Genomic DNA, 22,072 nt, shown 5'->3' with positions numbered 1-22,072 from the left:
CCTTTTAACCATTTTGTCAATTTCTGAATATTTCCTTTGGGCTTCTGACTTCTGCTGTCTTGTTCTGCTTTGATGTACTATAGCTTTTGCCTTATTTCGTTTTTCAATTAAGTCCCATGTTTCCTCAGACATTGAGTCTTTCTGTTGATAGCTCCTATAACCAATTACTTTTTCACATGCTCGTATATAAGTGTACTTAAGATTTTCCCAAGTTCTTTCCACACTCAACTTTTTCTCTTTTACGAGATTTGAAAGGACTTCAAACCGGTTTTTCAACTCCAGACTAAATTCTTTCCTCCTATTTTCACTGTTTAACCTTTGTTCGTTGAACCTCTTTTTTTCTAGTTGCAAACTTCTTCGATGCAGCCTTTATTTTCAATTTAAACTCAGCTACTACTAGATGATCACTACCAACAGCAGCTCCTCTTCTATTCCTCACATCTGTCAATGATCTTCTAAATTTCCTACCAATAGCTACATGGTCGATCTGATTTTCTATTTTCTGATCTGGTGATACACATGTAACCTTATAACACCTTTTGTGAGGAAGGATTGTCCCTACAATCACCATTTCCTGGCTGGCACACAAATTTAAAAATCTCTCTCCATTATCATTCATTTCATCTAATCCATGTTTCCCTATCCCATGCTGTAGTGCCTCATTATTTGATCCAATCTTTGCATTCATATCACCCATAATAGTAGCAATATCTCTCTTATTTATATGCTTTATAGTTTCATTCAACTGATAAAATTGACCCTACATGTCGGCATCAGATACTTCTGTTGGTGCATAACAAACTACTATTGTTACATTTCAAATTTTACCTTGAAATCTAGCTGTCATAATTCTGATATGGGACTCCATCCATTTTACCTGTTCTTGGATTTCCTACTTAGCAACATACCCACTCCATTTCTCCATTCAGCATCTCCCAGACTGTCCAGAATAAATAAATGTATTCCCATTTTGCATCATGATCTCTCCAAAATCACACCACCTCACTTCACTTAAACCAAGAATTTCCAAGCCATAATTTTGCATCTCTTTCTCAACCTGCTTTAGCTTACCTTCCTCTCTCAAAGTTCTAACATTTCAACAACCAATTCTCATTTTCCATTTCGGCCAAAGTTTGTCATCAAGGTATCCATCCAGTTACATTTTACTTTAGTTTCTTTAATAAGTGGATTTAAGATGTGTGAGTTATTAGCCCACAGCACCCGAGCTTGGTGTTGGGGCTGCCACCTGAGCCTCCAAGCCTGCCGTTTTCTGTAGGGGTTGTCTCCCTTAGCCTTTGAAGATCCCTCGTCACCACAAGGCATTAGTTTCCCCCATTTCTTTAACCCCACTGGAAAAGGGTTGAGTCATCTGCCAGATTTGCCGTTCCAGAGGTCTCCTCTGCCGCATATGCCATTGAGGACTTCACCAGAGCCCCATTAGCCGTCACTCTTCAGGGCTCCTGAAGGGCCTTCACAGCTACCGTAGCGGTCCTGGGGCGCACTGTACATCCCTCCTACAGGCATTCCTCCCCTACTTCATGCCGTTGCCCACTTCCCACGACGTGGACGAGGGATGGGACTTATGGGAGGCATTTAATTTACTAATGAAGACTAATAATATACAAGGGATGTTGCTGACCTTTTACGACATGTTTGACTGAAATCTGGCCAGTGACAAAGGACTCCAAAAAAGATACATTCTGCAGAAATGTAGAGGATGGTTGCCTAGTTGTACTTTCTCTTAAAACAATAATCGCCACCTCCACTTTGCGGAAATGACGTTACTAAGTAGTCTTATTATAAGCTTCTCTAAGCAGTAATTGGAGAATAATGCTCTTGGATGAAGGAAGGGTTATGAATCGTATGAAGATGAATGACATATGAAAGAAACAGTAGAAAAATTAAATAATTGAAAACAAAAGGTCTGAGGTATTTTTTACATTTTAATGAGATGAATGAAGATAGGATGGCCAACCAAACCATGAAATAAAAATGGAAGGACATGTTCGGCTGAAATCCAGGCAGTGAAAAAGTAAGACGAAAATCAGAAAGTCTCTGGAAATTATGCTTCTAAGCAGTATGTAATCATCTTTAAGTTTTAATCTAGATTATAATGGGAGGTAGAATAAGTTAAGGGCAACACAAGGTAACAGCCATAGAACAGGACATGACATGGAACCAAAAAGTTATTAATGTCAGCTTCTTCCGGGCTTGTAGGCCGTGGTCCAGAAGCGAGTGAATGTCCCGGCGTTTCACCGAATACTGCGTTCGGCATTGTCAAGGGTAATACCAATATAAATGGTCCGTTATTGGACATTATAAATTCTCCAGCTAACTCATTCTTGGTTGCCAGCATTTTGCCCCGTGTGCTAGGTTGTGCTCATCAGTTGGTACCTAGCACACCTACAAAGACGCATGGCCAGTGCATACCATGGAGGCCACCCAGCCAAGCAGGCATCATTTTTTGGTAATGAGACAGTCTCAAGTGCATTGGCACTGCCGGTGGCTCCAAGTAGCCTACGCAGTGGCTAAAGCCTTTCTGCCATATATTGAGAAAGTAACTGACAGAATAAGGAGGCTACTGGAGTCCCAAGGGGTTAAAATCATATACAGGCCGACGAAGAAAGTCCAGGAACTGCTTAGGTCAGCCAAAGACAAGCGCCATCCTCTCTCCACAGCAGGTGTCTACAAGATCCCGTGCAGCTGCGGCCAGGTATACATAGGCACTACCAAACGCAGCATCGCCACGCGACTGAAGGAGCATAACAGACATAGCCGGCTGAGACAGGCAGATCATCAGTCGCTGAACACTTGCTGCTAGCAGGCGATGACATACAGTACAGCGATACTGAAGTACTGTCAACTACTGTGTCTTATCACGCCCGGCTACAGAGGGAAGCCATTGAAATCCTGAAGCACACCAACAGCGTCAACCATAAGGAGGAATCTGAACGGGTAAACAAAGCCTGGTTTCCAGTCTTGAAAGCTCTAAATCCTGAAGGACACGATAGCCGCGGCACACCAGAAGAAAGCAACAGGTGATCAGCTGCCTGTCTCCGCCAAGGCAGGTCAATGTACTCGGGGCTCCCTAACTCTTCAACCGTTGGCTGAAGAACAGCCAATCAGCGACCCTCCCCTCCATGGCGGCCAATAGGCGAGCAGCGTGCCATATACTGCACTATATAATGAGGTGGAATTACAACAGCTCTTCATTCCACTGAGAGCTTCGCTGCTATCGAAGTCAGTCGGAACTCTTGACAATTACAAGTTACAAGTAACCACTCTCATTATTGTTCCGTATTGAAGATGACGTTAGGCAAAGATATCAAGGATAATTTAATAAAAAACCACCTATTCAATGGAAAGTATTGAATAGGTGGTTTTTTATTAAATTATCCTTGATATCTTTGCCTACCCTTGACAATGCCGAACGCAGTCTTCGATGAAACGTCGAGACATTCACTTGCTCCTGGACCACGGCCTACAAGCCCGGAAAAATCTGGCATGATTTGTAATGCCGACTGTGAAAGCTTCATTTGCTACACAAAAAGTTATTATTTCTGTTCTTACTGCTCGTTCACGTGTGTGTCAAATTTTGTTTTGAATTACGTGCCTAGCTAATTCCTTGTTGGTAATTCTATCATTGAAATATAAGTGTCTGATTTTTTTTTTCAGAGATGATATGATTGAAAATGCTACATACGAAAGTCTAGAAGAGGTCCATGTTTTGGCTTTGGCTCATGTGCTGAGAAGACCTATTGTAGTTATTGCTGATCTCATGCTTAAGGTACAGTAACATTATGCAAATATTAGTCATTTTGTATGTGTTCCGTGCATTGTCTGTTACTAACACCTCAATGATGCTATCTTACCAAATTATTAAAACTTCTTAGTATCTTTTATATACATACTGTCTCAAAAGTATACACACACCTGCAAATGTTATCTTACTGTCGTTCAGTCAAGTCAGTTATTTTGAGTGAGAGCCCAGGAGAAAAAGAATAAGATAGGAGAGAGAAAGTGATAGAGACGTTGAGAAGTATGTATACAAGCAGGACTTCAGAAGTACGTTTTGTTGTACATTATCCTCACAGTATTTATTTACATGTTATTTTTATCTGAGTCTGCAAAAGATCTTGAGAAATTGCTGAATGGATGGACAAGGTGTTGGAGGAAGTGTACAAGATGAAAGTAAATTAATAAACAAATAAATAAATAAATAAATAAATAAATTTGAAATAAAAGTAATGGAGTGCAATCAAATTAAATCAGGCGATGCAGAAAATAATACATTAGGGAATGAAGCCTTATATTGTTGTTTGGGTAGTAGAATAATTGATGATGGCAGAAGTAAAAACGACATAAAACACAGACTAGCACATTCAAGGAAGGCTTTTCTTAAGCAAAGAAATCTGCTCACTTCGAACATTGATATAGGAATTAGAAAGATGTTTCTGAAGTCTCTGGAGCGTTGCATTGTATAGAAGGGAAACATGGACCATAACTATCTCAGAATAGTAACTTTTGAAATGTGGTGTTAGAGAAGAATGCTGAAGATGAGATGGGTGGATCCAAATCACGAATGAAAAGATACTGAATTGAATTGATGAGAGAACGATGTGGCAGAGTTTGACCAGAAGAAGCGATAGAAAGATACGACACATCTTTAGACACCCAGGACTTGTTCAGTTGGGTTTTTTTGCTTTACGTCGCACCGACACAGATATGTCTTATGGCGACGATGGGATAGGAAAGGCCTAGGAATGGGGAGGAAGCGGCCATGGCCTTAATTAAGGCACAGCCCCAGCATTTGCCTGGGTGTGAAAATGTGAAACCACGGAAAACCATCTTCAGGGCTGCCGACAGTGGGGTTCGAACCCACTATCTCCCGATTACTTGATACTGGCCGTACTTAAGTGACTGCAGTTATCGAGCTCGGTCAGTTGGTTTTTTAAGGGAACTTTAGGCACTAAAAGCAGCAGGGGTAGACCAAGGTATGAATATGACTAACAGATTAGAGTAGATATAGGATGTAGTAGTTACGTAAAAGTGAAAAGGTTAGCACAGGATAGGATGGCATGGAGATCTGCATCAAACCAGTCTATGGACTGAGAACCCAAACAAGAACACCGTGTGCATGTATCCTTAGAAATGTTGATCCCAAAGTATTGTGTACTTAGAATACAAGGAATATTGAGGTTAGGGTTGAGATAATTCACCACATCATGAATATTGTACCACAGAAAACCTGTTTTAAATTGCTAATTTTGTGAAGTATATTCAAAATAACTGTTGGAAAGGAACAAACAAGTGGCAGATAAAGATTTATACAGTCCAACCAGCCCTGATAGACACTTTTGTTCAGCAGACACCTTCCTTCGTGGAAATTTTTCCAAATAGATATTTTTCTCGCAAGATAAGTGCTAAATAACCCTCATTTAAGCAGACACCTTGAACCCCAGACAGCAGACATCATTAGTCTCGTCCAGTTGTCTTAAGAGGACACTATGCACGTTCCAGGAGACTTTTCTCACACTGGGCTCTATCATCCTTTCTTTTAACTATTCTGCCCCCATATGGAAATCCTTTTGAATGTTCATCCTATTTTGATTCCAAGAAAAACAAATAAATGTACATGGGAATGCTTTAGTTGCCATGAAGTTTTTTTTTTTTTTCTGTACATTATGAGAAATCAACTTGCCCAGGAATGCTGCCAGTGACTGTTTACCAGTGGCAGCGCGTGGCCCTTATCAAAGTGTTAGCACACTAGATTGTAGAAACATGGATAAAAGCAATTTATGGGTTTTAAAGCTTAAATAGAATCATGTATTTTTTAAACTTATACAAATCTGTCCTCCCCCTACATCTGCCGATATTACATCTTGTAACACAGCTTTATTCGGCGATTTTTGGCAGCAAAAATGTCTGACAGAATCAAGGAACCCAGGTTTCTTCTTACAGCTGTTCAGAAGGTTCTTCTCAATAGAAATTAATGACAATCTTGGTAATATTCCTAGTGTTTGCGTTCTTGAAATTGACAATTTTCGTAATCTTCCTTGTGTTTATGTTCTTCTTAAATATATTTTTATCAGTGTCGTCGTCGAGAATGATCATTCGATACAGACACTGAAAGCAGGAATAGTCAAAATTAAAGAACAGTCCAACTCGTTGGCTGAATGGTCAGCATACTGGCCTTCGGTTTAGAGGGTCCCGGGTTCGATTCCCGGCCTGGTCGGGGATTTTAATCGCTTCTGATTAATTCTGCTGGATTGGGGACTGGATGTATTTGTCCATCCCAACTCTCCTCATCATACTCAGAAAACACACTACACTACCAACCACCACAGAAACACGCAGTAGTGATTACACCCCTCCATATAAGGTTGGCGTCAGGAAGGGCATCTGGCCGTAAAACAGGGCCAAATCAACATGTGCGACACAATTTGCACCCGCAACCCCACAGGTGTGGGGAGAAAAGCAGTAGCAAAAGAAGAACAAGAGGTCAAAATTAAAGAACAGTGTTTGGTTACTTCAGGTAATGCTGCATTTAATACTGAATCGGTTAAATATTTATGAAGTTCTAGTATGCAGGACTTTATTAATTCTGTTGATGCATAAGTGGCCAACAACTCTGTTTTGATTACCAGGACATTGAAGTAGTTACCATATTATTTAACCAGGGGCTCTAATGTCTGAGCAGGAAAATAGTCTATGTATGTTTCAAATAAGTCCGAATCCAAAAGAGGAAGAAATTCGAGCTTATTCAGTTTGTAAAAGCGGTTGGTTATACGGTATGTCCAATCATTGTACCAAGTACTTCGCAATACAAACTGCAGTATTAAAAAAGTTTGTCAATTTCCACATCACCAACTCGCTGCCTTTTAGCTCTAACTTCATTTTCATTTGACACAACTACTGGGCGAGTTGGTCGTGTGGTTAGAGGCGCGTGGCTGTGAGCTTGCATCTGGGAGATACTGGATTCGAATCCCACTGTCGGCAGCCCTGAAGATGGTTTTCCTTGGTTTCCCATTTTCGCACCAGGCAAATTAAGGCCACGGCCGCTTCCTTCCCACTCCTAGCCCTTTCCTATCTCATTGTCGCTATAAGACCTATCTGTGTCGGTGCAGTGTAAAGCCACTAGCATTTGACAGAACTGATGAATGTTCGTCTGTGCACAGCTTCCAAAATAAATAAAAATTATCATGTTTGTCATTCAGAGATCTCTTGAATTCATCGACCTTAACAGCACAATATCTTATGTCATTAATTTTGATTTGTAAAATGTTGAACAAGATTTTTGCTTGAGGCAATACAGATCAGAATAAATTTTAAAGAAAAATAAATTCAAAATCTTGTTAAATGGCAAATGAACCTCTTGGACTGATTCTTGTTTCACCATCCCATTCTTTGGAGTTGCTTATGAATGACTTGAAGAACTTCTTCAGATCCTCTTTTACTTTTGATATTACTTTAACCAAACGCTCTGTATATATCCAGCGGGTCAGGGCAACCAATCCCAAATGTTTAGTAGTAAACGCCTCAAATGCTGCTTTTCTCTTTGAAGATCTTGGGGAAAAAATTTGAAAACCCAAATAGTTTCAAAGATATTTTACATTTCTTAATGCCTGTAACAGATTGGTTTAGTACTGGGTTTAGCTTATGTGCATATAGTGCACAAATAAGGCTGACTTATATTTAGCAAGAATGATCTGTTGTAGACCGTTACATGCTCCAGCCATAACAGACCCCCGTCACCAAGATGGAATTCATTGATTAAACTGAAAACATGACCCGCCTGAGAAACGGCAGAGCAATCGGTACTTACGTCAATGAACCTAATAAATCTCTCCTGAATATCACCATGTGTAACATAACGAAGCACAGAGGAAAGCTGAGATGTTTTTGTTAAGTCCATTGCATCGTCTTATATCACAGCTACAAATGGGGCTTCCTTGATCTTGTACCAGGAAAAATGTCTGTCTTTGAGGCGCTGACACTAGCTTGAAGAGCATGGACTATTTCTGTGGGTGTGTCATGAAAACATTGAACATTGGAGTTGGTACAGAGAGGGGTATTAGTTCATTGAACTTAGATGTTTTTAATAATCTGATTTTATTGTTCATTGAAGACAAATTAGTATCGCCTTCATACAAGTTGTGTTGAAGCGTCGTAGCAGGCTGGAATCTCCGGACCCTGGAACGGTTGCTGGGCACGGCCTGGACAGGAACCACGCCCGTCCTGGATGTGAAGTTCTCAAAGTTCTGGAATTTCTCGAAGTTCTGGAATTTGATGTAGATGTTGATTCCCATAGGGAACCTAAAATATTTGTTCTGAATGAGTATATAATACCAATATAATGGTCCGTTATTGGACATTACAAATCTTCCAGCTAACTCATTCCTGGTTGCCTGCGTTTCGCCCTCATGTGCTAAGTTAGGCTCGTCAGTTGGGACTTAGCACACCACCCAAGACGCAAGGCTAGTGCATACCGTGGAGGCCACTGCATAGGCTATTTGAAGCTACCAGCAGTGCCAATGCACTATGAGAGCTATGTCTCATTTCCAAAATAGATGCCTCCCCGGCCATCAAATGATGTAGATGTTGATTCCCATAGGGAACCTAAAATATTTGTCCTGAATGAGTAAATTTATAATACCAATATAATGGTCCGTTATTGGACATTACAAATCTTCCAGCTAACTCATTCCTGGTTGCCTGCGTTTCACCCTCGTGTGCTAAGTTAGGCTCGTCAGTTGGGACTTAGCACACCACCCAAGACGCAAGGCTAGTGCATACCGTGGAGGCCACTGCATAGGCTATTTGTCCAATAACGGACAAATATTTCATCTACATCATTTGATGGCCAGGCAGGCATCTATTTTGGAAATGAGACATAGCTCTCATAGTGCATTGGCACTGCTGGTAGCTTCAAATAGCCTATGCAGTGGCCTCCACGGTATGCACTAGCCTTGCGTCTTGGGTGGTGTGCTAAGTCCCAACTGACGAGCCTAACTTAACACACGAGGGCGAAACGCAGGCAACCAGGAACGAGTTAGCTGGAAGATTTGTAATGTCCAATAACGGACCATTATATTGGTATTATAAATTTACTCATTCAGGACAAATATTTTAGGTTCCCTATGGGAATCAACATCTACATCATTTGATGGCCGGGCAGGCATCTATTTTGGAAATGAGACATAGCTCTCATAGTGCATTGGCACTGCTGGTAGCTTCAAATAGCCTATGCAGTGGCCTCCACGGTATGCACTAGCCTTGCGTCTTGGGTGGTGTGCCAAGTCCCAACTGACGAGCCTAACTTAGCACATGAGGGCGAAACGCAGGCAACCAGGAATGAGTTAGCTGGAAGATTTGTAATGTCCAATAATGGACCATTATATTAGTTCTGGAATTTCTCGAGGTTCTGGAAGTTCTCGAGGATTTGAGAGTTCTCGATTCTCCAGGCGCGCACGTTCCGGGGTTCGGTCTCCCACGACAATGTGGATGAAAGGTGAGGCGTGATTCACATACAAGTTCTCCGTACGGCATTCAACTTACTTGTAGCACTGTTAAATGACCTTTAAATTATTGCGTTCACTCATTGCAAATGAAATATGGCAAGTGTTACTAAAATCTTGATTCAAACACCTCGCTGAATCGTAAATGTTCATAAATCGTCACTTGAAAATAAGGCGATTGAACTGAATATCTGACCTTGTGTTAGATGTTAGTCGAATTAATACTTGAGAAAATAATGCGTAATTTATAATATCAAGTTCATGACATGAGCTTGTTAACACTGGCATGGCAGACTAGAATGTCCTATTGTGTCCCTAATCATTGTCAACACAGTTCTTAATTCACTGATCTCGTCAGTTTATGATTAGAGCACAATATCAAGCACAAGATGCACAGTTTATGAAAGTTCAGGACACATTGACACGTTTGTATTAAAGTAAGTAAATTAAATGGTACTCGGAAATGTCCTATTCTGTCCATAAACAAGTGATCATTAAAGTAAAACTGCACTTGGAAAGAGTCTAACACTGTCCATGAAAAATGATTACGAAGCATAAATTGTAAGTTCAATTATGACACTGAAAAGTTCTATGTTCCCTCGGAACTTCACGAGAGAAAAAACAAACTCAGATATGGCATGGGTACTCTGTTTTCACAGTCCGTTACGATGACACAAGTTTGAACACGAGTCCAGATGCGGCACTCGAAAAATATTTCATGTTTCCACGATCTGTTATGAAACATAAGTTTGAACGTAATACTCTGAAATACTCTTAAGTTTCCACAGTTTTTCATGAAACAAAAGTTCAATGTGGTACTTGGAAAATTGTAACGTTCACACGAAAAGTTTTATGTTTCTACAGCTTATCGCAAAACACAAGTCCAAATTAGACACTCGGAAAATTTCTATTTTCCCAAAGTCTGTTTACGAAAGTACAAGTTCAAAATATGAGTTCAAATGTAGTACTTGTAAAAGTTACGACACTCATGAGAGAAATTCTAAGTTCCTTAGTTAGTCACTGAAACACAAGTCCTAACGTGGCACTTGAAGAAAATCAAAGTTCCAACTCCGCTGGAACCGAACACTCGCAATGCAAAGACTCGTCCGACCATAGGTTCGGTCCGCACTCGTAGCACTCCACCCGTCACCCGTGTCGCAGAGACGGTGGAGTAACATACACTGACTCTGTAGTCCGGATCGCTCTCCTTTTATACCAGATTGTGGCGAAGCATCTAGAACGTTGGTATTATCTACCCCTATAACTCCTGAAGTACATGGTGGATTTTCCTAAGAATTTGACAGGTTGCGTCTATTACGATGGCCTCCACGATGGCAGTGTCAGAATAACAACATTTTAACGCTAAATAGACTTTTGCACAGGGGCCGGGATATTACCATATGTGGTCACGCTTGACCGTGTAGTGCTCACACGAGGAGCCTACATCACGGCTGAGTACGTCAGTGAGTATAAGCAAGAGACTTAACGTGCATTGATGTTGTTTGAACAGAAATACTGTTCCATTTCAGTCATTCAGTAAACATGAGTAACTTAGCAAGGGATGAGCGTGTTTAGATCTTGAGACAAGAAGAAATATAACTACAGAAAGTGTAAAAGGATTCTCAGTGAGGAATTTTACTGAAAAGTTCAAATGTGGGAAAACTCAAACACAATTGTGAAGAATAAAAATGAAAGTATTAGCAAGGATTCCTGAGGTGAAAGGAAAACAGTCAGTTATTTCAGAAATGAACATTGCTGTATGTGAGTGATTCAAGTGTGCTTGAGCAAAGAAACTGAGTAGACCAGCATTACCGGGGGGGGGAAGAAGTTGAGAAATCGTAAATAATCTGATAGCAGGGATTAAACAGATGAAGAATTTGTGGTATGTCATGCTGGATTGCAAGTACAGGAACAACACAATGGAACCATTTAATAGACTTTATTCCCTTTTCTAGAACATTACAGCAAAGAAAGAAAAAAAAAAAAAATGCTAAATTTACACAGTCAAAGCTGAATGATAACTTCCCTAAGCTGTAATGTTTGTAAAGGCTATAAAATCACTTATACTGTTCTCCCATGCAAATATAATCATCATCATCCAGCTGTAGTTTCCCGGGTGTGGTGTGCAAGCACTCGCCACTTCTTCCTGTCAAAGTAGAGTTTCTGTTCCTCTATATCCTCCCACTTGAAATTCCTCTTTCTGTCCTCCGATTTCATTGTATCTATCCAATAATTCCTTGGACTCCTTACTGGCCTCTCCCCTTTCAGTTCTGTCAAAGTAATTCTTACAGATCTAGTTCTATCCATCTTTACAACATGTCCAAACCATTGTAGCCTGTGTCTTCCTAGAAGCTCGGTAACAGGTATTTTGATGCCAGCCTCTTTCCTGTTTGCTTCCTTTCTAATCTTGTCTTTCGCAGTGTTTTGGTTCATTTTTGTAGTGAATTTCAGTTCTGTTGGTCTTATTAAAACAAAATTTATTAAAATAAAATGTTACTTAACATGCCTCCTGCAATCAGTCACATGATACCGTAGATAAATAACAGAAACTCTGAGTAATTACATCGTAAAAGCTGACTGTAAGTTCAATACATACCTAGGAACACTGGAATAGTTGTTGGTTTAATTATATTTAGAACTTACGTTTTGATGATATAGGAAGTTGCTGAAGAAGCTGAAGCTGCCCACAGTCGACTCTTCTTTGCTGAATACTTCGTCATAGCATCTGATGTTTTTTGTTGGGGTGATGTATTGTAATGAAAGTCCTAGTTCTGACATAGAGAAAGATAATATTCTTGTCAAAATCTGCATCATTCTTTCACAGTTTTAAATATAAAGCCCATGAAAACTGCCAAACAGTACTTCAAACTTCATAACGTTTTGACACCATTCTTCGGTTGGACAGTAAAGCCTCTCCTTGCAATGATTGATAACCAGTCGTGACGCACTTCCTGTGGCAATGCAAACATTTTACATTTATCACCCAAGCTGTGTCCAGCTCTATGGCTAAATGGTTAGCATGCTGGCCTTTGGTCCGAGAGGTCCCAGGTTCAATTCCCGGCTGCGTCAGGGACTTCAACTTTCATAAGTTAATTCCTATGGCTCGGGGACTGGGTGTTTGTGCAGTCTTTAACATTAGAATTCATTTTAGGTCGGTTCCAATCCTCATAGACGTGCAGGTCACCTATAGACCTGCACCAGGACCAGGCCTCTCCGGAGACTCCAAGCTGTCATCTACAGAGCGACGTTTGAATGCCAGGTAGCCAGCAAGATATTCAGTTGGATCCTGGTTTACGTCTTCAGTTTTGAAGTGCTGGCTAAAGTCTTCCATCCTTAACAACTCTGACTTTTCTTCCGGTTCATTCATGAGTTCAGTTGTTAAGCGTCCCTCAACAGCAGCTGTGCATAATTCATTGCTAACGAAGTTCAAGAAATCATCTTCATCTTCCACTGACACACTACTGGAGAGAGGGGTTTCATTACTGCCTGTAAGTAGGACCTAAGAGTCTAATTCCATTACAAACTTCAAAAGAGGATGGATTGCTATAAAAAGCTCCTAGGCCACAAACACATGGAAAAAAATTCTCCAAGCATACTTGGTTTAATGTGGCTGTTAAAATATAAGACATATTTGCATTGTTCATGTCTTCAAAAAGTCCCAAGAGAGAGTTGATAGAAATTAGAAATTACGACCCCTTCTGAAACGAAGTGTAGTTTTCCGTTTACTAACTATCACTCATGTAATCACCTCCAGAAAGCGCTTCAGAGTATTTTACTGGCTCCTTGAGTTTTAGAGCTGTGTGCCTGGAAATTAACTGTGCAGCAATTCTCACAGTCCATATTTGGAATCCTTATTCATGTTTAACATAACAATCAACAAAATAAGAAAAATGATAAGACTCTATGTATACCTATACTGAAAGAGCCTTATCATTCACCACAACAGCTGCCAACAGGAGCCCTCAACTTGACATCAGCATGAGGTGATATTACGGGGAAGAAAAATGTGGGAATCGGGAATGAGGCCCCCCACCGGGTACATGTTTCAAGTCCATAGGTGGGAACTGGAATGAAGTAGGTATGAAATATGGTCAGTTTTGCTTTGTGGGATATTTTATCATACCACATCAGATTTCTTACTTGAAAATAAAGTTCAGAAGCTTTCTGAGTACTGTTAAGTATTTCTTGGTTTATTGTGTTACGTTTTCAAATGCTACTTCCAAGGTATTTCAGGTTAGAAACAGATTGTAACAGAGCTCCCCCCAGAAAAATGTTTGAGTCTGTGCGCTTCCTGTTGTTAGTCATTTCAACACTTATTGTTTTACTGTATTAGTCTGTATTATTTATACTTACCAGTCCAAAGATTTAGTTTCTCCTGTACTTCTGCTTCATTTTCTCCCCAGATCGGAACTTCACCTGCAAATATTAGTATGTTAGGCTCTTTGCAATGTTCTTTCGTGGTGATCCATGACAGTGATGAACAGTAGCAGTGACAAGGCACTTCCCTGCTGGACTCCTCTTTTGGTTTCAAACCAATCTGATCTTCCATCCCCTACTTGAACACAGTACTGTTTTATTTTAAGTAACTCACAATTTCTACCCCCATCATCAATTTATATTTCATCTTATACCAATCCAGAGTTCACTTATTCTTTTTCATATGCATTGTTTTTCTTGTTTTTTATGTTTTGAACGGCTGACAATGACCTGGACTAGGGTCGAAACCGGTCCCATTTCTAATCACTATTAAATAAGAATGTAATCACTACATTCCTTTCTTTTATGTATTGAATAGGTTGAACCTCTTTTTCAATTATTTAATTTTTAACAGTTAACCTGTCAAGCGGTACATTTCTTTCGAGGAGCTACTAACACAGTGGCACATTTTCCATAAGATACTGGAAAGTAACATATAGTGCGATATTCTTGTGTAGTATAGTATTTTTATCAGGTTTAAAAGTACAGAATATGTATCAAGCTGTCAAAATGATCATAGTACGACAAGGCGTCTAGCTCGCTGAGGAAAGCAACGGGAACTTACGGTGAGATACTTTTAATTGGTCAGCTATTTTCATCAGGTTTAAAAAACAGTCTTACTTTCAAGCTGTTAACATGATTCCAGTGCCAAGGGCAAGGAAAGAGAATCTGGCTCAGTAAGGAAAGCAACAGGAAACCTACAATAACATACTTTTGTCTAGTCGAGTATTTTATCAGATTTTATTTTCGTCTTCAATTTGTACATTCAGTCCAGGTTGCCCCGTAAATGTAAATCTCGGCTATTCAGATCCTGTCTTTGTCCATACATTGAGCAGAATATCACCGCTAGTGCTACCATCAGGTTTACTTGAGTCACTTTCACCATTGCACTTGCTATCTCTTGACATTTCAACATTAGTGTCACTATCAGATGACACATCACTCTCCGAATTGTCACAGTGTAATAAATCAAACTGTTCTTCTTCTCGCAGATGTTTCCGAGCTCCGCTTGCACCTGCCATAATGCATTATCTACCACTCTCAGCAGCCTTGCGGCCAGTACTGTAACGTCAGTCGTCGCGTGCGGTCGAAAAGACCGTGCAAGAATTCAATATAGTTTTTGTACTTCAATTTGCTATTTATTTTTGTTATGTTGCTATATTTTTGTTTACTCTCCATTTTCATCATTAAAAATACAAATATTATTTATTTACATTTAAATAGTGTTTTAAAATAATACAATAATGTTACGTTCTACTTAAGGTACTCATCGACCCTCCATACAACCATTTTCAAGAAAATTTTGGAATTTTTTTTATTGGCCCATACGAAAGTATGTTTTATCTAGTTTCCAGAAATGTATAATTTATATGTTTTCTTGTTACTTAGCTTATTTATATACATTTAAGTGATCGGTGCGCACGTGTTTTAGCAGCTGTCACTTTGATAACTTGATGTTTCTGGCTTGATATTTCAATATTATTTCATTCAAAGCGCGGGATGTGTTTGAACGCTTTATTTCTCATACTCAGAAGTTAGTTTTTCTGGTGGGCAGCAGATAGAAGCACTAACTATGTTGTATTCTTTGACCAAAAGAAGAACATCTTGAGTTGATCTGGGAGTTGGTATTCTTATGTAGACAAGCAACTTGATTTATAATTTGTTTGTTCAATAGGTAATATGAAATTTCTCCAGGCATCCCAGAGCTATGCTGGCACATATACACACATCTGTATAGTTGAGACTGGTTTATACGTCATTCAGTTCTGTGTAAACCGGGCGAGTTGGCCGTGCGTGTAGAGGCCCGCGGCTGTGAGCTTGCATCCGGGAGATAGTTGGCTCGAATCCCACTATCGGCAGCCCTGAAAATGGTTTTCCGTGGTTTCCCATTTTCACACCAGGCAAATGCCTGGGCTGTACCTTAATTAAGGCCACGGCCGCTTCCTTCCAACTCCTAGGCTTTTCCTATCCCATCGTCGCCATAAGACCTATCTGTGTCGGTGCGACGTAAAGCCCCTAGCAAAAAAAAAAAAAAAAATTCTGTGTAATTCGGTTTTATATTAAATTTCTGTAGATCCCAGCAAAATATAACTTACGAACTGTTAAGTAAACCTCATATGTACATAACCCATTTATACATAATTCAGTGTTATACGTATTCATTTTTTTTTTAATGAAGTTAAAATGATGATGTGGCATATCCATTTCCTCCGATCAAACCACAGGCGAGTTAGAAATGTGATACATTAGAATCTGCATTGTCTGCGGGTGGGACTTTTGCTGCAGATATCGGAGGGGTGCGGTATGGTAGTGGAGCAAAGGTCGTGGGAAGTGACCGCACAGCATTTAACTTATACCTCACTTTGCACGTTCATTATTAATCATAATCATCATCATTTTACAGTTCCATTTTACTGGGTACTGTGAGCAAGCCTCTTCCATTCTGTCCTGTTGAGAAACTTTCTGTTGATATAGATGCCGATTCCCACAGGGAACCTGAAATACATGTCCCGAATGAGTCAATTTATAATACCAACATAAATGGTCCGCTATTGGACATTATAAATCCTCCAGCTGTTGTTAATGACGTCCTCCAGTGTCCTTCCCCGATCTGCAATTTCCATCTTTATGATATCCATTTAGTGAGTTTTTGGTCTACCTACCCTCTGTTTACCTGCCACATGTCTCTCCAAGTTAACATATGCTGTCCTTGATCCAATCTAACAGTGATGTCTCGCTCCCAGCTTTCTTTCTAACCACGTCATTCCTTAACTTGTCGAGTTTAGTTTTTTGAATTGAATTGTGGACCTCAAGAACTTAATCTCAGATGCCTGCAACCATAATGAGTCCTTAGTGAGGGGGTAGGTTTTGATACCATAGGTCAAGATTGGTATGAAGTACTGATTAAACATCACCAGCTTTGATTTTATTGGTACTTTGGGATCCCAGAGGATTGTTTGTACTTGATGGTAAAAGTGAGAGCTCTTCTGCATTCTGCTTGCCTCCACCTTTGTGGCTGGTGTATCTCGGGATATTACACTGCCAAGGTATGTAAAGTTTTCCACACTTTCTAGTGGATAGTTTCCTAGCATGATGTTTGCTGTTTCCCCTCTCTGTTTATTGCCATCACTACTGTTTTGAGTTTGCTTATCTTCAGATTGAATTCCTGAACTTAACCTTCCAGTCATTGATTTTCAACTGTACTTGTTCCTCAATTTCTCTCCCCAGATCATAACATCATCAGCCAAAGCCATTGCATTTACTTCACCAGAGGTTCTCTGATGTTCTTCATTATGTCATCCATGATGCTGAAAAACAATAATGGGGATAGTGCACTGCCTTGCTAGGCTCCACTTTTGGTCTGGAACCAGAATGAATGTCATCATCCAATCGCACACAGCTGGTACAGTGCTCGTACAGCATCTGAACTTTCCTCACCAGTCCCTCCGGCATGTTCCTTTTCCTCAGGCATTCCCATATCTTCTCTCTTACAGTGCTGTCATATGTCTTCACAATATCAAGGAAAACTATAAACAGATCTTTACCTTTTTTCCCAATATTTCTCCATTAAAATACGGACACTGAAAATTAGGTCTGTTGTGGACCTATAAGGCCTGAAGCCATATTGTTCGTCTTCTAACTGTGGCTCTAAGATGACTCACAATCTGCTCTCTGAGATTTTCTCAAGAATTTTAAGCCCATAAGAAAGGAGTGTTATTTACAAGTAGTTAGAGCATTTTGGGCAATTTCCTTTCTTAAATAGGTGGACAATGACACCCTTGCTCCAATCCTTAGGTATCTTGTCATCTTTCCAAACTGAATTGAGCATCCTGTGTAGCCACTGTAAACCCCGGACTCCTGCTTTAATCATGTCCGTGATGACTTCACCAATTCCTGGGGATTTCCCTTGCGGCATTTTCTTAAGGGCTGCCCATGTAATGGGAGGTTCGTCTTTATAGGTTTCAACAGCTAGTTCTTTTGTTCGCTGATCTGCTTCTGTCCTGTTCAGTAGGTAATCAAAATTATTCCTCAGGACCTCTCTGATATAGTCTTCCTTCTTGGCCAAGTTTCCATTGGGATCCTCAGTTGCTTTGATGGTTTCAGCAAAATTCATTTTGTTTTTTGTCACTCTGAACAATAGTTTCTTATTGCTTCTGCTGTCTTCCTCCATTTTTGGAGTAAATTTCTCCCAGCACTTTACCTTCTACTCTTTTAACTCTCAGTTTCTTGTCCTAGTAAACTTGCTCGAGGTCTCTGATCTTTTCATCCGTTACCTGTCCTGGCTTGGATTTCTCTCTATTTTGTTTCTTTTTCTTTGTATATGTTCCTTTCCTTTATTGAGGATTTTACTCTTTCATTCCACCAGGGTGTCTCTTTTTCCCTTACTCTCGCACTTGTCTTCCTATTATCCTCTATTGCTTCTTTTATCAAGGGTTTTTTAAATCTTGTTCACTCTACCTCACCACTCTCCACTTCTCCTGTAGGCAGTTGTCCTCTTAACACAGTCCTGATAGTAGGTCCTCTTTCCAATCTGTTGTAGATCCCACACGATAATCTGGTTGTTATCTTCGGTACAAAAATGTCTTTCAGATCTGCTCCTAATAACCGGTGGTCACTATTGAGGTTCTCACTTGGAATCTGCTTGACATCAGTCACAAGTCTACTTCTTTCTTTATCTGTAATGACATAGTCAATGACCGTATTGCTCTTTGCATTCCAACTGTAATAGGTAATCATGTGACTGACTCTTCTGTTGAACCAACGGTTTGTTACTACCAAACAGTTTCTTATGCAGAAGTCTAGGTGTTCCCCTTCTGAGTTCCTTCTCCCATGCCCATGTGGTCCTATCACCTTCTCATAGCCATTCCTGTCTGTCCCGAGCTGTGCATTGAGGTCTTCGATGATGATTGCCTTCTCTTAACTGATGGTCTCTTCTAGATTTTCGAGAAACTTCTTCTTTTCATCTTGACTGCAACCTGTCTGAGGGGTATACACTCGCACCAGTATCGACTTCTCTTTCCTTAGGTGAACTGTAGTCTTTGTAATTCTCTCATTGATGTACTGGATATCTGTAATACCATGTAACTCATTTGACAATATCAATCCTACTCAATTTATTCTCTCTCTGTTGTTACCGTTCCAGTAGAGGGTATAGTTCTTCCTCAACTCCTTCTTCCCTTTACCTTTCCATTTAGTTTCACTCAGTCCTAGGATTAATATTTTCCTTCTCTCCATGATGTCCCCTACCTCTTCACATTTCCCAGTCAAACTCAGTACATTGATTGTTCCTATTTGAGTGTGTTGTCTTCTCTGGGGTTGTTGCACAATCACAAGGCCTAACCTATCATCAGGCTATAAGCCATCATACCTGGCGTGGATCTACGGGCGCTGTTGTCTACTCAGAGTTCTTTGTTTGCATCCGAGGCTCTTGTAAGTGTTTAAAGCGATTGCAGTTACTCTCCAAATGACTTGCTAGGCCTAACATTACAGAAGATTTTCTGTCAGGGTTATCTCCCTTAGCCTTTAGCAGTCCCCTGCCACACCTGCATGGCAGCAGCTTCCTGTTGAATTTGTGTGTAATTTCCTATGCAAAGGCTTCAACAAGCCCCGTAAGGGTGAAATCCTCTGCCCATAGCCATTGGTTTCTCCCTTAGTTTGTAATTTGGTAATGGCCGCCCAACCCTTGGCCAGACAGTCGCAGGTAGTAAAAAAAAAAAACACAAAACCCTATTGTAGGAACATTTTAAAAAATTTGGTGCAAAATCAACAATGTTGATTAATAATATTCCAGACTTGATATATTGAAAGAATCATAACTACAAATTATGTTGTTAACTTACATCTTTGAAATAGCCTGTCTTAAATCTTATTCCTGAAAATAGAGAAAATGATTTTAATAATTGACAGAATATCCAAACTTGATTTGTAAGTAATTGTTATATAATAATTTCATGTGGCTATTTCTAGCAGAGTGCAGCCCTTGTAAGGCAGACCCTCCGATGAGGGGGGGGGGGGGCAGCATCTGCCATGTGTAGGTAGCTGCACGTTATTGTAACGGAGGATAGTGTTATATGTGGTGTGTGAGTTGCGGGGATGTTGGGGATAGCACAAACACAGCCCCCGAGCCATTGGAATTAACCAATGAAGGTTAAAATCCCCGACCCGGCCGGGAATCGAACCCGGGACCCTCTGAACTGAAGGCCAGTACGCTGACAATTCAGTCAACAAGTCAGACAGTAATTCCTATAATTCTTAGTGGTACGTAAAATCTGCTCTTTGCTGTGATATACGTATAACTCAGGTTCAGCTGTATGTATATATAAATGAATGAAGAGAACAGAGGGATTGCATTTTTTTAATAATATGAGTAGCATTGAGCTAGCTGTCACAAGAGCTCAAGCTCAGTTTGTGGGAGACAACTGTAACCGGATCATGGATTTAATTATATCATTTTATCGTCGCCATAAGACATGTGTCAGTGCGACGTAAAGCAAATAGCAAAAAAATATATATATATATCGTTAAAAGTTAATAGCTTAGCTACCCTGTGGCTCATGCTCTGTATTCAAATCTGAGTATTGCAGAACATGCTGACTAGGGAAGTGTCTTTTTCCCTCAGCTTAACGCTCGCCTCAATGAAATGTCAGCAATTCAGAGCCACAGCTGCGAATACACTAAAGACAACAGTGCCGAAGAGTTCGTGAAACTAAGTCGGTTGATGGCAGCCAAACCTTCAAAGGCTGTTTTTGAAGCCCATGGAAACCTCTTTGCCATTCAAAATTTATTCAACAATATCCTAAGTCTAGGAGGTGTAGAGAAAGAGATGAGAAAATTGTCATATGCAGCTCCAGTTAGTCCGCGAGCATTCTTTGAGGGCTACACCCACCGTCTTCCAGAAAATAAAATAATAAATGTCCCGGTCATATACCTTTCCATTGGTAGTCTTTTGTGCTCCTTGAAAGAGGATTATCCCAAATTTACGATGACTGCTCTACAAGCTGTGTGGTACCCTACATCAAATGTCAATGCTGAGCACTCCATCTCTCATTATTGTGCGGTGGTAAACGACCGTAGGAGATGGCTGAAACCAGAGAGTGCAGTCTCATGATGGTTCCACCTTCCTACTGGGTAATTAATTTCTACTTTATATCTAGTTGATTTGTTGAGTGTATTTTCAATTAAAAACCTAATACAAGGTATTTCTGTTTACAGCTTTTGGTTATCTGTTTCCGACCAGCTTGCAATTGAGGACATCCAGGCTATATGGCTTCCAATGAATTATAAAACACAATGATTGTTAATAAATAAGAATCTTATTTGTGTAAATTTATATGTAAATATGTGTACATAAAGCATTAAAAATTCAATAAGTAGATGTTCATTATTTATATATGCAGTAGGTATGACATTGGTTAACATGTATTAACACTGACAAGTTTACTGTAACACCAAAATCATATTTTAAAAGTATTGCTAAAAAAGAAGACAACCCTTTGCATGGACCTCTACCAATGAGTCAAATTCAGATTCTTCTATGTTCACTAAGTCTGTTATTTGGGCGTCTGAAAGAGTATTCAAAAAAAAAAAAAAAAAAAAGGTATGCGCTTCAGACAGGACAGTGTCATCTGAATCGATCATTGTTTCCATTACTGCCAGAGCACATGAACAGCTAATAAACATGATTGAGTGTAAATTGATTAGTTATCAATTCTAATTGATTACTAAACCACCTGAAGATTCAAATTGTTTGTTGAAGCTTTGCTAGATGTCAGAAAAGCATTAGTTTTGAGTGACAGAGGAAAGGAATGAGTTCACATGAAATGATGAAAAGGAATGAACTGACATGAAAGACTACAGAATGCATTGTTATGAGTTATCTGATTTGTAGCATATTTCACTGACTGAGGGTCACGCAGCTGCAAGCTTGCATTCGGGAGATAGTGGGTCTGCAGCGCTGAAAATAGTTTTCTGTAGTTTCCCATTTTCATGGCAGGCTGTACCTTAAGGCTTCCTTAAGGTCACTTCCTTCTTACTCCTAGACTTTTCCTATCCCATTGACGACCTATCTGTGCCAGTGT

General features: G+C 40.0%; 1 protein-coding gene across 1 annotated transcript in view; it reads left to right on the top strand.

Annotated features, from left to right (window-relative positions):
- Positions 1-22,072, top strand: part of LOC136858346 (OTU domain-containing protein 7B) — a gene marked incomplete at its 5' end in the record, with an annotated part of 300,853 nt that overhangs the window by 214,566 nt on the left and 64,215 nt on the right. The window contains one exon of the mRNA XM_067137821.2: positions 3,676-3,787. Within this exon, the coding sequence (XP_066993922.2) occupies positions 3,676-3,787 (112 nt within the window). The remainder of the gene's footprint in view (positions 1-3,675; positions 3,788-22,072) is intronic.

The sequence above is a fragment of the Anabrus simplex genome, chromosome 1, assembly GCF_040414725.1.
Source record: "Anabrus simplex isolate iqAnaSimp1 chromosome 1, ASM4041472v1, whole genome shotgun sequence".
Classification (NCBI taxonomy): Eukaryota; Metazoa; Arthropoda; class Insecta; order Orthoptera; family Tettigoniidae; genus Anabrus; species Anabrus simplex.
Note: the sequence above shows the minus strand (reverse complement) of the source record. Positions and strands in the feature narration are given on the sequence as shown.